The sequence below is a fragment of the Meles meles genome, chromosome 6, assembly GCF_922984935.1.
Source record: "Meles meles chromosome 6, mMelMel3.1 paternal haplotype, whole genome shotgun sequence".
Taxonomy (NCBI): domain Eukaryota; kingdom Metazoa; phylum Chordata; class Mammalia; order Carnivora; family Mustelidae; genus Meles; species Meles meles.
In genome coordinates, this window is record NC_060071.1 from 77,851,316 (window position 1) to 77,869,368 (window position 18,053).

Here is an 18,053-nt window from a genome sequence, read left to right on the forward strand (position 1 = left end):
TGAAACAACCTGCCAAGTGTATTTTTCTGCTGTACTACTCTATGGCCAATAGTTAAAACTTCCTGTTTTGAAATCTTTACTCATCTCTAGATAAAACTAAATATCTTTGGGGATTGGAGAGCCTCTTATAAACCTGTGAGCTTTCTTCTAATTCTAGGTCATAGATTATCCATTACTAGCCATTATCCATTATCCATTACTAGCCATCCTTCAAGTGCATGCCAGTAATTGTTCCTTCTTTGGTAAAGCTTTCCCTGATTCCTATAGGCAGATTTTTGCACTGTCCTTTGTAATCCTATAACACCTTACTCTTACCTCTGCAAAGGTGTTTTAATTTATTTGTTCTTCTGTCTCTCTCACTTAACCAAAAGTTTTTAAAGACAGATAAAAACTTTATATTGCCCAATGGCAAATGAGATACCTAACACAAATTAAGTGAATAAGAAAAAATGTTTGTTAAATGAATGAGTGCACATTAAGCCTGGGAGGGAGGTGGAAATGATTCAAAGTAAGGTCAGAGAGGCTTGAGCCAATATATAGGGACTTGTAGGCCATGGTGAGGAATTTAGATTTTCTTCTAAGTGGCAGTGGACACCATTGAAGGGTTTTAAGCACAGAAATGGCATTATCTGGTATATACTTTTTTAAAAAAGATTTTATTTATTTATTTGACAGAGCTGAGACACAACGAGAGAGGGAATACAAGCAGGAGGAGTGGGAGAGGGAGAAGCAGGCCTCCTGGCGAGCAGGGAGCCCGATATGGGGCTCGATCCCAGGACTCTGGGATCACGACCTGAGCCGAAGGCAGAGGCCCAACCCACTGAGCCACCCAGGTGCCCATCTGATATATACTTGTAAAAGAGAATCTGGCTGCTGAGTGGAGACTAGACCATAGAGAAGCAGGGAGACCACATAAGAGGCTTTGGGAGAGGTCTAAGTAAGACTTCTTGAGCTAAAATGGTAGCAATAGAAATGGGGAGGGGTAATCAAATCTTAGATGTTTTCTAGGAAGAACTGATAGGACCATTGTTGATTTGGATGTGGGAAATGAGAAAAAGGGAGGAATCAAAGAAGACATCTGGGTTTTTGTCTTGAGCAAAACAAGACAAATATATGGGATGATTATACTCTTCACCAAGGCTGAGAAGACCATTTGAAGAAAAATACCATTTTGGAGATATTAGGGCATAGATGAATGTTAGAACTCCAGGAGGAGAAATCACGAAGGCAGATAGATTTACTATTCTGAAGCTCAGGACATAGGTTAAGGATAAGATATAAATATGGAACTCATTATGATATAGATAGTTTTTTTAAAAGACTTTATTTATTTATTTGACAGACAGAGATCACAAGTAGGCAGAGAGGCAGGCAGAGTGAGGAAAGGGAAGCAGGCTTCCTGATGTCGGGCTCGATCCCAGGATCCTGGGATCATGACCTGAGCTGAAGGCAGAGGCTTTCTTTAACCCACTGAGCCACCCAGGTGCTCCAATATAGATAGTTTTTAAAACCTTGGGACTGGATAAGATGACCCAGAGAAGGAGCCCCTACAACATTTAGTGATTAGGTCGAGGAGAAAGAGAAGTTAGCAAAGAGTAGCAGTGGGTGAGTGGAAGCAAGGAGAGTGTAGTATCCCAGAAACTAAGAAAGGGAAAGCGTTCAAGAAGGAAGAAATAGCCAGGTGGGCCAAATGCTGCTGAGACGTGAAAATGAGGGCAGAGGAGGGAAGACTGGATTTGACAGCATGAGGATTATTGGTGACACTCACAAAAGCATGTTGTGTAGAGTCTTGGAGAAAGAGAAATACATTGGAGTGCATTGATGGGTATGTATCTACATTCTGATCACTTCTTCACCTCCCAGACCTCTTCTCAGCCCTCTGTAGTGTGGTTTTGTTTAGACTATCTCATGGAAATTGCTGCTGCTAAAGATATTAGCAGCTTCCTTGTTGTCAAATCCAGTGGATACTTTTTTGTTGTCATTATTGTACTTGATTTCTCAGCAGCAATCTAGGCGTACTCTCTCCCCCTTAAAATATTCTTTCTTTGGCTATTGTAACCAACTTCTTTCTCCCTTTTGTATTTATCTTCCTTTGTCCATCTCTCTCTCTTTTTTAAAGATTTATTTATTTATTTGACAGACAGATTACAAGTAGGCAGAGAGGCAGGCAGAGGGAGAGGAGGAAGCAGGCTCCCCGCTGAGCAGAGAGCCTGATTCAGGGCTCTATCCCAGGACCCTGAGACCATGACCTGAGCTGAAGGCAGAGGCTTTAACCCACTGAGCCACCCAGGCATCCTGTCCATCTCTTGAATAGTTATATTTCTGAGGTTCTATACTCTCCATGGATAATCTTATCTACTTCCTTGCTTCAGTTATCATGACATAGGGATCATTTCTAATTCTATGAAGTCCAGTAAAGATCTCAGCTTAAATGTCACCTCAGAAGAGAGTTCTCTGACTGCTGTATCACCCTTTATTCTCTGTCCTAGAAACCTTTAAAAAAAGAGATTTATTTATTTGAGGGAGAGAGGGAGAGAAAATGTGAGAGCAGAGGGATGGGCAGAGGAAGAGGGAGAGGGAGAAAAGCAGACTCCCTGATGAGCAGTGAGCCTGATGCAGGGCTTGATCCCAGGAGCTGAGATCATGACCTGAGCCGAAATCAAGAGCCACCCAGGTGCCCCTCTCCTAGAAACCTTTTTGTTTCCTTAATAACACTTGGATAATTTGCAATTTTTGAGGCGTTTATTGTATGCTCCATAAACTGTAAGCTCCAAAGAGGTAGAGACTAGCTTTGTTTTGTTCATCATTGTATCCCATGCAAAGATCAGAGTTTTGCTACCTAGGAAGCACTCAGTAAATCTTTGCTGAATGAATGAGTGCTCCCTGCCCGCCCCAACTTTGGGCCTATATCCATTTGTTGACTTGATATCTTCACTAATTCCATATGTCCCAAACTGAACTCAGTATTCTTAACACCCCTCCACCCAGCCCACCCTTCATGTACACATAGAACAGTCTACTCTTCCTATTTCTGTCATGGTAAATAACTACCATCCACATTATGACCAAACTACAAATCCTTGAGTCATCCTTGATTCATTCTTCTCTTTGCATTTCCAATCCACTATTAAATCATATTATTTCTGTCTCTCTAAAATACTTGAATCTTCCAGGGTGTCTGGGTAGCTCAGTTGGTTGGGCATCCAACTCTTGATTTCAGCTCAGGTCATGATCTCAGGGTCCTGAGATCTAGCTCCATGTTGAGCTCCACACTCAGCAGAGTCTGCTTGGCATTCTCTCTCTCCCTCTCTCTGTACTTCCCCCTGACTTGTGCATGCATGCATGCACTTGTGTGTGCTCTCTCTCTCTCTAAAATAAATAAATAAAATCTTTAAAAAAAAAACAAAACCTTGAATCTTTCTACTTTATCTCCAGCTTCTAGTTCAATTCATCACTGTTTCTCTCCTGGATTATTGTAGTGGCTTCCTAACAGCTCTTTTGATCTCCAGTCTTTTCTTTTCCTATCAATTCTCCATATTGAAGCTAGGAAACCGTTCTTTTTTTTTTTATTTTTAAGATTTTATTTAGGGGCGCCTGGGTGGCTCAGTGGGTTAAAGCCTCTGCCTTCGGCTCAGGTCATGATCCCAGGGTCCTGGGATCGAGCCCCACATCGGGCTCTCTGCTCTGCCGAGAGCCTGCTTCCTCCTCTCTCTCTGCCTGCCTCTCTGCCTAGTTGTGATTTCTCTCTGTCAAGTGAATAGAATATTGAAAAAAAAGATTTTATTTATTTATTTGAGAGAGAGAGAGAGTATGAGAATGGGGAAGGTCACAGGGAGAAGCAAACTCCCCACTGAGCGGGGAGCCTGATGCACTTCTCCATCCTGGGACTCTGGGATCATGACCTGAGCCAAAGGCAGTTGCTTAACCGACTGAGCCACCCAGGTGCCCAAGCCAGGAAATCATTCTATTTTTTTTAAAGATTTTTATTTACTTGAGAGAGAGACACACAGCGAGAGAGGGAATATAAGCAGGAGAAGTGGGAGAGGGAGAAGCAGGCTCCCTGCCAAGCAGAGAGCCCAATTTGGGGCTTGATCCCAGGACCCTGGGATCATGACCTGAGCCAAAGGCAGATGCGTGACTGAGCCACCCAGGCACCCTGGAAATCATTCTAAATAGAGGTACAATCAGGGGGTTGCCTGGGTGGCACAGCTAATTGACTGACTCTTGGTTTCTGTGTGGGTGGTGAGATGGAGCCTGTGTGGGGCTCCCTGCTCAGCAGGGAGTCTGCTTGGACTCTCCCTTTCCTTTTTCCCCTCATGCTCACTCCCTCTCTCTCTCAAATAAATGAAATCTCTAAAAAATATATAGGTATGATCAGTTCATTTCCCTACTTAAAACCATTGAATACTACTGTTTCTCTGAGAATAAAGTCCAACCTTTAGCATGTCCCAGACGGCCAAATCGTCTTTGGTGCCTGTTTATCCTTTTAGTCTCATATCTTATCCTCTCCCCCAACCCCCAACTATAATTAATAAGACACACTGAATTTATTTTGTTTATATAAATTATTTTCTCTGTCGCTTCCAGGCCTTTGTACATGCTGTTCCATCTGTCTAGAACATTCTTGTCCCCAACCATATACGGGGATAAGTACACACAGTACTAACGATACAATACCATATTGCCATATTATATTATAATTTTCTGTTTGCTCATCTGAGTCATCCCATGAGAATGCAGCAGTTATTAACTAATCTTATTCATCTTTTCTGCAAGTTCCTGACATAGTACCAGGAACTAGTAGGATTCAGTAAATACTTTTTGAAAGAATGAATAGAATAATCTTTCCTACTGAAGTTTTCCTTTAATGTCATATATGAAATATGGTGAAGTGATAATACTAAGAAAATTATTGAAGTAGAAATATTGAAACTAAATCTGCCTGTTAGCTGTAACTTTCTTTGAATCATTCATACTCCCTCACATGTAATTTGAAATAATAATACTCATCTAGTTTCTTGTAAAGATCCAATGAAATAATGCTATGAAAGCATTCTGAAAGCTGTAAAATACTATATTAGTTTAAAGAATAATGTGGAAAACTAATAATAGATTTATGGAAGGTAACAAACCTATAGGAAAATAATTAAAGATCATATAAGTAAAAAGTTTATATATATATATTTTTTTTAAAGATTTTATTTATTTATTTGACAAAGAGAGAGAAAGCACAAACGGGGAGTGGCAGGCAGAGGGAGAGGGAGAAGCAGGTTCCCCACTGAGCGGCGAGCCCGACACTGGGTTCCATCCCAAGACCCTGGGATCAGGACCTGAGCTGCAGGCAGATGCTTAACCAACTGAGCCACCCAGGTGCCCCACAAAGTTTACATTTTTAAGTTGTTTTCAAAGGGAAGTATAAAATACCTTCCTAGCTTTCTTTTCTAAGATTTTATTTATTTAATAGAGAGAGAGGGGAAGAACCCAGAGAGCGAGTGAGAGGGAGCCGCAGACTCCCTGCTGAGCATAGAGCCCAATGTTGGCCTCTATCCCAGGACCCCAGGATCATTACCTGATCCAAAGGCAGACACCCAACCAACTGAACCACCCAGGCACCCCCCTGTCTAGCTTTTAAATAATAGCTTTATAGACATATACTTTACATACCAAATTCACCCCCTTGAAGTATGTATTTCAGTGTTTTTAGTATTTCACATAATTATGCAATCACTACTACCTAATTGTAGAACATTTTTATTACCCTCCCTATATGCATTAGCAAACACTTTCCAAATCCTCTTTAGCCTCCCCAGCCCTAGGCAATCACTAATTTTCTTTCTATCGCTATAGGTTTGCCCATTCTGGACATTTCATGAATATGGAATTTTACAATGTGTGATCTGTTGTGACTGCCTTCACAAGCATAGTATTTTTTTAAAGATTTTATTTATTTATTTGACAGAGATCACAAGTAGGCAGAGAAGCAGGCAGAGGGGGGGGGGAAGCAGGCTCCCTGCTGAGTGGAGAGCCCGATATGGGGCTCAATCCCAGGACCCTGGGATCATGACCTGAGCCAAATGCGGAGGCTTTAACCCACTGAGCCACCCAGGCGCCCCACAAGCATAATATTTCTAAGGTTCATCCATGTTGTAGCATGTATTAAGATCTCATTAGTACTTCACTCCTTTTTATGACCAAATAATATTGCCTTGTATAGGTGGGTATACTTTTCACATATTCATTTACCAGTTGAGAGATAGTTGGTTTATTTCTGCTTTTTGGCTATTCTGAACAGTTCTGCTGTTAACATTTGTGTACATGTTTTTGTGTGGGCATATATTTTCATTTCTTTTGGATACATATGTAGGAATTGAACTACTGGGTTAAGTGGTATCTCTATTTTTAAATTTTTGAGAAAATGCCAGACTGTTTTCTCAAATGCCTGCAATATTTTACATTTTTACCTGCAGTGTATGAGGGTTTTGATTTCTCCATTTCCTCACCAACTCTTGTTTTTATCTTTTTTGTTGTAACCATCTTAATGGTGCAAAGTAGTATCTCATTGTGGTTTTGATTTGAATTTCTCTGATGACAAATGATGTTGAGCATCTTTTCATATTCTTACCGGCCATTTATATATCTTCTTCAAAGTTATGTCTATCCAGATCCTTTGCCCATTTTTAAATTGGATTATCTTTATGTTATTAGTTATAAGAGTTCTTTATGTATTCTAGGTACAAGTCTCTTGCCAGATATATGATTTGCATACATATTCTTAAGATTTTATTTGTTTATTTGAGAGAGAAAGCATGTGTATGAGTTGGGGGAGGGGCAGGAGAGAAGCAGATTCCCCCAATAAAGATCTCCATCCCAGGACCCTGAGATCATGACCCTGAGCCAAACATAACCACTTAACCAACTGAGTCACCCAGGCACCCTGATTTGCCCGCATTTTGTCCCATTCTTTGGGCCCATCTGTTTTAAAATTAAAAGCAAGTAACCCAAGTGTCCATTAAATAAATATAAATAGGAAGAATAGACAAAGTAGGACATCTAGTAGTGTAGGAAATAGGAGAGATTGATAGAAAAAGAAGGAAAGATATAAATTCACAAAAAAAGAAAAATTCAGAGAAAAAGACAGAAATGGATATATAATGACTTTCATAAATTTAGTGTTGGGATTGATAAACTTTCTCCTTTTTTATTTTTATTTATTTATTTATTTAAGATTTTATTTATTTATTTGAGGGAGAATGAGTCAGAGAGAGCATGAGAGAGGAGAAGGTCAGAGGGAGAAGCAGACTCCCCAAGGAGCTGGGAGCTGGATGCAGGACTCGATCCTGGAAGTCCGGGATCATGACCTGAGCCGAAGGCAGTTGCTCAACCAACTGAGCCACCCAGGCGCCCTTTCTCCTTTTTAAAAAAGATTAATTTATTTTTTATAGAGAGAGAGCGTGCGTGCCTGCACTAGTTGGGGGAGGGGCAGAGGGAGAGAATCCTCAGACTCCCCACTGAGTACGGAGCCCCTGGGCCTTAATCTCACAACCCATGAGGTCTTGACCTGAACCAAAACCAAGAGTCCAACGCTCAACCAACTGACACCCCAATAAACTTTTTTTAAAAGACCAGTAAATATTTCAGACTTTGAAGGCCATACAATCATTGCAACTACTCAACTCTGTTGTAGTACAGAGCAGCAATAGATAGTATGTAAACAAATGGGCATGGTGTTCCAGTAAACTTGATTTACAAAAACAGGCAGCTGGCCCGGTCAGTAGTTTGCTGACTTTGAGGTCATATGTTCTCCTAACATATACATAAGTAACTACCACATATGCCAGTTGAGTAAAATCAGGTCAAGGCCTGATCTCATCAGTAGGCCAGACCATTATTCATCCCTTACTTAAATTTTAAAAAATTGAACTGAGGTAATCAATGATGCCTTTGAAAAGTACTACTGCCTACTGAAAAGTAGAAGGTAATTTGGCAATATTTAGGACTTCTGAATCAGTACACTTGAGTTTTTTTCTTTTTTTTTTTTTTTTAAGATTTTGTTTATCTAGTTGGCAGAGAGAGAGATCACGAGTAGGCAGAGAGGCAGGCAGAGAGAGAGGGGGAAGCAGGCTCCCTGCTGAGCAGAGAGCCCAATGCAGGGTTTGATCCCAGGACCCTGAGATCATGACCTGAGTCTAAGGCAGAGGCTTAACCCACGGAGCCACCCAGGCACCCTACTTTAGTTTTTTTTAATCGCTTTACTGAGCAGGAGGTTGCAGTGTGAGAGGTAGTATTGCTTTGATCACAAATTATGCAACTCAAAACTGCACTTCCCACTTGGTGGGCTGCTATGGATTTCCTATTCAGAGTGGATACCTCTGATATCTTATAACAGTCCTTTAATTGTTTTCGATAAGGAAGCATTTTTAGGGATCTTTTTTGCTCAAATCTGTTCTCTCTGAGTCCCACAATAATCTATTTCAATTACAAGTCTGAACATGAAACTGCCTTTTCAAGACAGTGCTTTCATCACTGTGTTTCAGATTTTTCAGAGTGACACCTAGTTCTCTTAATGGTCTGGTTTCTCCTAACCTCTCCAGTCACATCCACAGTGACCACCTCACATCTTTTATACCAACGTAATTTTTTATGTAGGCTATTTATTACCCAATCTCTAAGGTAGATTTAGTTCTTTGCAGTTCTTTTATGTGTGCCTGGAATGCCTGATTTCCACACTCTGAAGACCAAATAGTTAACCCTTCTTATTTTAATTTAAAGATTTATTTATTTATTTATTTGGGGGTGGTGAGTGGGTGAGGGACAGAGGGAGAGAATTCTCAAGGAGACACCCTGCTGAGTGTGGAGCCTGATGCAGAAAATCCCAGCACCCTGATATCATGACCTGAGCTGAAATCAAGGGCTGGATGCTTAACCAACTTTGCCACCCAGGCAACCCCCAAATAGTTAACTCTTATTCATTCTATACTTTACACATATTTCTTCTGTTCTGCATATCACTTTGTGTTTTATTTATTGGTTCACATGTCTGAATGCCTTGTACTATGGTGACGAACTACCAAGGGACAAGAACCCATTCTATCCATCTTAGTATTTCCAGTTAAATGTATCTGCCATCCCACTTCACCAATTATCAGCTCATGGCCAATCGTCCTTTATCTGTACTTCCACATACCCCATCCAAACCATTTTGAAGGCATAACAGATACGTTATGATTTTACTTTTTTTTCAGATTTTATGTATTTATTTGACAGAGATCACAAGTAGGCAGAGAGGGAGGCAGAGGCCGGGGGGCGCAGAAAGCAGGCTCCTTGCTCAGCAGAGAACCAGATGTGGGGCTAGATCCCAGAACTCTGGGATCCTGACCTGAGCTGAAGGCAGAGGCTTTAACCCACTGAGCCACCCAGGCACCACTATGTTATGATCTTAATCTGGTAATATTTCAGAACGTGTCTCTAAAAGATGGGGACTCTTTTCTTAAATATAACCATGTTGTACTAAAATAACAATCCCCTAATCTTATCCAGTAATCAGTCAGTATTCACAATTCTGTAGCTGTTTCATAATTATTTTAAAATTGTGTTTGAATTGGGTTTTGTAAAGTCTGTATAGTTCAGTTGGTTGTTCATGTCTCTTTAGTTTCTATTGAACTTAAAGTTTCCACTCATTTCTTTTTTTATTATTTAAAAAAATATTTATTTTTGTATTTTATAGAGAGAAAAAGTGTATGTGCACTGAGGGAGGGGCAGAGGGAGAGGGAGAATCTCAAGCAGACAGCAGACTCCCCGCTGAGCATGGAGCCAGACTTAGGGCTCCATCTGAGGACCTTGAGATCATGACCTGAGTTGAAATCAGGAGTCAGATGCTTAACCCACTAAGCCACCAAGGTGTCCCTCTTTTTTTATTGTTATGGAAGAAAATGGTCTTTTGTCCTATAGAGTTGTTCCCTGAGTGGGTTTTGTTCATTGTACCCTTGTGAAGTCATTTAATAGTGCTTGTCTGTGCTCTGTATTTCCTTAATCAGATTATTTGGTTGGGGTTGGTGGGAGGCAAGCCTACTTTATAGCAGTGTTGTGCTCCGCCAAGAGGTATAGAATAGTCTTCCATCTCTTATTTTGTGTGAGGGTAGCAAATGATGAACTTTGCATAGATCCATTGATTCATTAGGAGCTGCAAAATGCTCATATTTAATCTATCATTCCCATCTCATTTTAAAAAAAGATTTTATTAATTTGACAGAGACAGCAAGAGAAGGAACACAAGCAAGGGGAGTGGGAGAGGGAGAAGCAGAGAGCCCACCAAGCAGAGAGCCCGATGTGGGGCTTGATCCCATGACCCTGGGACCATGACCTGAGCCAAAGGCACATGCTTAATGACTGATCCACCCAGGCGGCACCTATCTCATTTTTTTAGGTGGAATACTTCTATAAAGAGAGACTTCCTTTTCTCAACTATATGATTACCTTGAGATATAATTTGAAATACTAAAACCTTTAGATACTGTGAAATGAAGGAGTCAGTTTCATAAAAGATAGATAAGGCAAAAAAAAGACAAACCAGTAAGTTTTGAGAGTCAAAGTAGATAATGAGTTTACCAATACCTTTGAAGTAAATTAAGTTAGGTCAGGCGTATTTCACTGATGTTTGGGATGCTGTCCCTTGGCTAAACATTACATCTATCTGTAACATGTACTGCTCCCCAACCCCTTGCCACTTTAAGTAACTCCTAGGATTCTGAGTGGGGTTTTCTGCAGCTGCACTGTTCAGACTTTTTTTTTAATGATCATGTTTTATTTTTATGAAAACAACCACTTTTTTAAAATACTAAAGAAGACTATAATGAAATCTTATGTAAACAGAATTAGTTGAGTTTGCTTTTGATTGGAAAGACAAAAGGCTAGAGGCTATGTAAACTTTTTTTTTTTAAGCAAGGTCTTTTTTTTTTTTTTAAGATTTTATTTATTTATTTGACAGAGACACAATGGAGGGGGAACACAAGCAAGGGGGGGGGGGGGGAGAAGCAGACTCCCTGCTGAGCAGGGAGCCTCTTGCAGGGCTCAATTCCAGACCCAGGGATCATGACCTGAGTTGAAGGCAGAGGTTTAATGACTTAGCCACCCAGGCGCCCTGAGGCTGTATAAACTTTTAAGAACAATTCTGTAGTAAGGTGGCAAAAGCAACTTGCAAATTAGGTGCGAACAGAAAGTTTTTGACAAAGGTACCAAGATATAAGGAAGGACCTTAGACAAAAGGTTTATAGTCTGAGTAGGGAGGAAGCAGATGAGACATAAATACTGCTGTGTATTCAAAAGTAGAGCCTGACAAAGCTAAAACACTTTCTAAATATTAACTTTTGCTCTGATTCAGTAATCCCCTGAAAGGCACATCAGTATATCAAATGGTAAAACAAAGCAAAGGATAAAATTATTTGCCCATGCCCAGAAATAAAATTCAGGAATAGGTAATCTCCTTCTGTGCTTTTTTGCCCTTTACTGTAGCAGCATAAACAGCCTGCAAGTGCCCCTGTAGGAGTATCTCAGGGAAAGTATATTGGTTACCAGTGCTCTGTAATAGCTAGGAATGTGCAGGTTGAGTCCAGACGGACAGTAGACAGGTTAGAACAAGTTCTAAGCTTGAAAAAGTTTTTTGATATCACTCTTCTTGCTCAAGATGAAAGATTATGTTTTTAAAGGGCCATTCTACCATGCCAGAATATTCTCAATAAGATATTAAGAAGTTGGGGCTCCCAGGGGGCTCAGTTGTTAAGTGTCTGCCTTCAGCTAAGGTCATCATCCCAGGGTCCTGGGACTGAGCCCCGAATCTGGCTTCCTGCTCAGCCAGAAGCCTGCTTCTCCCCTCTCCCACTCCCCTACTTGTGTTCCCTCTCTCACTGTCCCTCTCTTTGTCAAATAAATAAATAAAATCCTTTTTAAAAAAGATATTAAAAAGTCATTGTCCTGGAAATGAGAAACTTTGGCTTTCCCTAATGCCAAATCCTCAGTTTTGGGGAGTCATGAATTAGGCCAGATCCTCCAGAAAAAAGTGATCAGTATTAAAGGATGAATTGATTGATAGATTTCCTTTTGTTACCAGAAGCAAGAGGAAAGGAATTATGGAAGTGTATGTCAAAGATCTATTTTGGGGGGTACCTGGGTGCCTCAGCGGGTTAAAGCCTCCGCCTTCGGCTCAGGTCATGGTCTCAGGGTCCTCCATCAGGCTCTCTACCCGGCAGGGAGTGTGCTTCCCCCTCTTTCTCTGCCTGCCTCTCTGCCTGCTTGTGATCTCTCTCTCTCTGTCAAATAAATAAATAAAATCTTAAAAAAAAAAAAAAAAAAAGAAAGATCTGTTTTTCCCTGTTAGGTGTGGAGTTTCCAGAAGAAACAAACGGATCTCCTCATTGCCTTCTATAAGCATAGAATTACAAAGTTAGAAGCAGCCATGCAGGAGGCACAGCAGATGGTGACCAGGCAGGAAAAGTAAGTGACAAATTAAATCACCAGAGAGCTTTTTTTCTTTCAGAGGAGCTGTAGTGCTTATTTCCTTATGGTTGCAAAGCCTGAACATTGCCACATGTGTTTATGTTTGTCTTGGGCAAATCAGGTACAGAATTTTTGATCCCCTCAATCCCCATTTTGTTTTTCCCTTTCTTCCCTGTAGGGGCCCTCCTCACTTTATAGCTTTCCTCTTGTACTTCCCTGACAAAAACTTTTTCTTTGGAGAAATAAAGCAAAGCTTTTCAGTGACACAGATGAGAGATAGCATTTAAAATGTTGCCTCAAGGAAGGCATATTTTGGAAACCTTTAAGCCAAAAGATGGAATCCTTGAAGGACATTTTCAGACAGCAGGAGGCCATGGGTATGTGTGGAACTATATGGAAACTCCTCTGAAATCATACTCAGTGACTGCTGATTTTGTCCTCCTGATTCTCCCAGCTCTCAGACTCTGCTTCTGCCTCTGTCTCCTGAATCCCTAGATCTCTGACAGAAATACCTTGTATAGTGGCAAGCATCTCTCTGTAAGCATTAACTAGATGTCAGTAATAATAAACATCAGGATTTGTATCCCACTGACCTACTGGAGATGATTATTTCTGTCTTTTGCCCAGAGAGCTGTCAGTCTTAAAGAAGGAAAATGGAGAGCTGAAGAAATGTCTTGCCATTCTAAAGGTGAATGAATTCCTTAATTCCTTACTATTATTTCCTTACTAATGAACTCCTTACTATTATTTTCTCTCCTACTTTTCCCATCTAACCGACTAGATGCTGTATAGAACAGTGTTGCCTAACCTTTTCCACATCATGGCATAAATAACTGATCATATTTATACAACAAGTGCACGGTAGTAAATGGTCGAGGCCACAGAAGACCTAGGAGGACTGGAAGGATCAATATGTAGCACACTGGTAACCCATTCTCAAACATCATTAAATCATGACATACCATTTGGGAAACTTCTCTTACTGAAGAGACATCTGTTGTAACTTAAAAGTTTCTCTTCAAGAAACCCAAGGCACCTAAGGACTCTTCCTCTTCCTCCAGTCCAACTCTATTTCCCAGACGTTTCTTTCTTCCTCAGAATGTTCTTTGTATTTGTATGATTTTCCTCTTGATCTTACTGCTGTAACTATTCTAGCATATTTTATCCTGTCATTTTCCTTTCTCTCCCCCATAGACTCTCCATCTTTTCCCACATAAATCAGTCTTCGGGATTCCCAATGTGTTTTTATGAAAAGGAACTAAAATTTTATTCTGTCAAAGCTAGTAATTTCCTAGGGAAACATGGCTGCTATTTTTTTTCTCCTACTGTAAGTCTTAGTAACCACAACTAGAGGACGTTGCAGCTTAGTTATCTAGCAAGTAACATTCATTGATTAGAACCCTAATCCTAGCTGCAGCTTCCTTCACTCCCATTTTTTTCACCTACAGGAATCTCCAAATTGGTACCAAGGAAGCAGGTCAGTTTTATCAGGCCCCATACTAGCCCTGATTGAAAATTGCTGTTCTTTCTTGACTCTTGGCTGTAACACCTGTGTGGGCTCTAAGGTGGAGGAGATGGTTGGTAAATTTATCTTTCACTTCCCCAGTTACTCACTGAGAAGTGCTGAAGTGAAATCTTGAATGTAATGCTCCCTCATGAAATCCTACTCATCCTTCAAAATTCAACTCACATGTCATTTCCTCTGTCAAGACTTCATTAGGAGGGGTTTGATATTCTGTTATTCATTAATTCGACAGATATTAAGTCCCTATTGTTTATCAGGTACCATGCCAGGTGCTGGGTGTACATCACCAGTTAATCTGTACCCTACCAACTATTAAGCGTTTTTTTACCTCAGCCCTGTATTGATGGGTTGAGTGACATGGCTCCTGCACTCACAGAAGTTACAGTCCAGTGTTCTTTCATGCTTCTGTACTTCTGATATGCCTACCATAACACTTAGCATTGCTTTTATTTGTTTTTGTCTCTCCCACTAGTCTGTGAACCTTTCAAATATAGGGACTGTATTCTAGTTATCTTTGTAATCTCAGGATCTAGGATGTATAAACACTAAGTAAATGCTTGTTGGAGAGATGGATGAGAGGATGGGAGTGAGGGAATGATGGATTTATGAGTGGATAAACAGACGGATAGAGACATATAAAACTGAGAGTACTTGGTAAGACACCAAGGGAAGGAAGAAAGGAAGACTTCAAAATTTCTCCTATCGTGGGCAGCAGAGGAGGATTCACTTAGGGAGTTAGAGAGCCAAGGAATCTCATATGAAAACTTTGCCTCCATATTTTGGGGTGATACCTGTAATACATGATAGTAAGCAATTCACACTCACTCAGAGAGTAAGCTGTTGTTTAAAACAATGATCTGATTGATCCTCTCGGGGTACTTAACTTCTGCTTAGAGCTTCCTCTTTTTTTCTTTTGCAGGTTGGCCACAGCTCGACCAGTGGGCATTACTTCTCCATCACAGTCAGGTAGAGAACATTTATTTGCCCAAATATCTGTGTGAGATGAATAAATCTCCTTTTCCCATATAGAAGATAGTTTCCTCTCAGAGACTATAATGCAATTTTCCTAATCTTGTGTATAATATGAGAAGAACATTCAACCAGATACCCATTTGTGCTGGGTTGGTTAGGCAAGGAAGGGCATGACTTGGATGGCAGCTCTTCATTCCTCACTTGATTTTCTTCCAGTCACTCCACGACCCATTTCTCAGCAGAGCAGCCAGGTAGTCAGGTGAGTAGGAAGCCTACCCAGCCACATGAAAACTGCTGGCAACAGTTGGAAGATAAAAGAAATACCTAGATACAGCAGAGGTAGGGACTGAGGAGACTTTAGGTCTATGTCAAGTTTCAACCCAGTTTGTTTTCTTTTTGTCTCACCTTATACAGTCGGTCCCCCTCTGTGGAATCTATCCCTTACAGAATGTCTGGCTTTAGTAGCTTGGGACAAGTAAGTAATATTTACCTTCTCTTCCCAGATTGAGATTTCCAGTGCTAAATGAAAGCAAAGATGTCAGGCAAGAGTATTAAGCTTATATTGGTTTTGGTATAAATTATCCAATGCCATGCCTGGGCTCTGTTTTTGTTTGGCAGTGCTAAAAAGAAAAAATGTTAGAAGCTAACACAGGGAAGGGTGCCAGAGTGGCTCAGTTGGTTGGGGCTGGTTTTGGCTCAGGTCATGAAATCTTGAGCTCATGATCTCATGGGTCCTGGGATGGGGCCCCATGTGGGACTCCACACTCAGTAGGGAGTCTGCTTAAAAGATTCCTTCCCTCTGCCCCTCCCCCAACTTTCTCTTTCTAAAATAAATGTCTTTTTAAAAAATGAAGCTGGGGCACCTGGGTGGCTCGTGGTTTAAAGCCTCTGCCTTTGGCTTGGGTCTTGATCCCAGGGTCCTGGGATCGAGCCCTGCATTGGGCTCTCTGCTCAGCAGGGAGCCTGCTTCCCTTCCTCTCTCTGTGCCTGACTCTGCCTACTTGTGATCTCTGTCTATCAAATAAAAAACAAAATCTTTAAAAAAAAAAAAAGGAAGCTAACACAGAGAATGCATGGGGTGAAAGTAGTGTAAATGTTCAATGGCTGAATTAACAGTAATAATTCATTTTGAAAGTAATAAAGTGTGTATCCTTCTTGGGCTAGCATACCTATTCTGGCAGAACAACATATGCTTCAATGTGTAGATACAGAGAAATAGCAAAGAATACAGAAGCCAGAGAATTATGATATATTTATTAATTGATGTTTAATTTTTGTCCATCAGGGAGCCAGAGGCCTGCAGGGAAGAAGCACTCCCAGGGACTCTCATACCGGTGAGAAGGGGAAAAAAGGGTCAGAAACCAACATATTTTGTGCAGATACCAGCAGATTTCTGGTCTTCTCTACAATTATGCCATTATGCATTTTCCGTGCATAAGATAATGCCATTTGTTTATTTCCAGACACTGATTCCAGGTATCTAGAGATATATTACTCCTTTTCAAATAATGATATTCCTGTTCTCAAACTAATAAGGAGAAACTTTTGAGCAATAGAAAGTCATTGAAAACCTCTGGTCGGGGCACCTGGGTGGCTCATGGGTTAAGCCTCTGCCTTCAGCTCGGGTTGTGATCTCAGGGTCCTGGGATGGAGCCCCGCATCCAGCTCTCTGCTCGGCAGGGAGCCTGCTTCCCCTTCCCCCTGCCTGGCTCTCTGCCTACTTGTGATCTCTCTTTCCCTCTCTGTCAAATAAATAAATAAAATCTTTAAAAAAAAAAAAAAAAAGAAAGGAAGAAAGAACGAACGAACCTCTGGTCAAAGACAGAGGGTTAAGTAAATAGATTTGGATTTTTTTTTTTAAATTGCCACAAGATGGCAGTAGAAGTTAGGTCCAAAAGGAAAGTTAACTAGCCAGGGATTATGTTAACTTGAAGGGTGTCAGGATTCTTTACTGTGAAATAAACTTAAAAATATTCCAGTGAAGAATACCCACTTAATTTCTTGTCTCTTTCCTCTTAGAACTACTTTTATTATTACTATTTTCAAGGGTATTAGCCAGTCCATAGAGAATATTTAATCAGAGAGGATTTCCCTTCCTTTCACAAGAGGCAATTGTGAAATTTGCCCATTTCTTTCTGGATAACCATTTTTGAAAAACACCAAATAGTTTTTTTCTTTGTTTTCATTCATCTCAAAATCTTTTCTAATTTCTTTTTTTTTTCCTCCTCCTTTGGACCATTGGTTATTTGGCACTGTGTTGTTTAATATCAACATATATTTAATTTTCACAGATTTCCTCCTGTTACTGATTTTTAATTTCATTCCATTGTGGTAGGACAAAATACTTTGTATAATTTAGATACTTTAAAATGCATGGCCTCGGGCTCCTGGATGGCTCAGTTGGTTAAGCATCTGCCCTTGGCTCAGGTCATGATCCCAGGGTCCTGGGATGGAGTCCCATGTTGGGCTCCCTGCTCAGTAGGGAGTCTGCTTCTCCCTCTGCCCCTTCTCCAATTTGTTCTCTTTCTCTCTCTAAAATAAATAAAATACTTTAAAATGTGTGTGTGTATGGGGCGCCTGGGTGGCTCAGTGGGTTAAAGCCTCTGCCTTTGGCTCAGGTCATGATCCCAGGGTCCTGGGATCGAGCCCCGCATCAGGCTCTCTGCTCATCGGGGAGCCTGCTACCCCCTCCTCTCTGTCTGCCTCTCTGCCTACTTGTAATCTCTGCCTGTCAAATAAATAAAATCTTTAAAACATAAAAATTTAAAAAAAATAATAAAGTGTGTTTGTCTATAAAACAAAGTCTTAGGAAGCCAAGGAGCAAAACTAACAGAATTGAAGAGAACTAGAGGAAAACTACTAGACTTTAGTACCCCACTTTCAGTAACAAATAGAGCAACTAGACAGAAGATAAGCAATGGAATAGAAGATTTGAACATTATATACCAACTAAATCTAACAGACTTCTTTAGCAGTTGAGCTTCTTGAAGTGTAGATTTTTTTTTTCTACCTAATTTGGGAAGTTGTCAGCCATTATTTCTTGAAATATTCCTTCTGCTCTTGTTCC

At 40.6% G+C, this 18,053-nt stretch overlaps 1 protein-coding gene across 5 annotated transcripts in view; it reads left to right on the forward strand.

Annotated features, from left to right (window-relative positions):
* The window catches only part of RNF212B (ring finger protein 212B), a 36,092-nt gene that overhangs the window by 6,353 nt on the left and 11,686 nt on the right, over positions 1-18,053 (forward strand). For 2 of the 5 annotated variants that reach the window (XM_046009948.1, XM_046009947.1), the window contains exons 5-9: positions 12,371-12,486; positions 13,117-13,177; positions 14,934-14,980; positions 15,401-15,461; positions 16,272-16,320. In XM_046009948.1, the coding sequence (XP_045865904.1) occupies positions 12,371-12,486; positions 13,117-13,177; positions 14,934-14,980; positions 15,401-15,461; positions 16,272-16,320 (334 nt within the window). Of the gene's footprint in view, positions 1-12,370; positions 12,487-13,116; positions 13,178-13,937; positions 13,967-14,933; positions 14,981-15,202; positions 15,246-15,400; positions 15,462-16,271; positions 16,651-18,053 lie in introns of those variants that run through there. The other 3 variants (XM_046009951.1, XM_046009950.1, XM_046009949.1) reach the window with 3 other exon arrangements.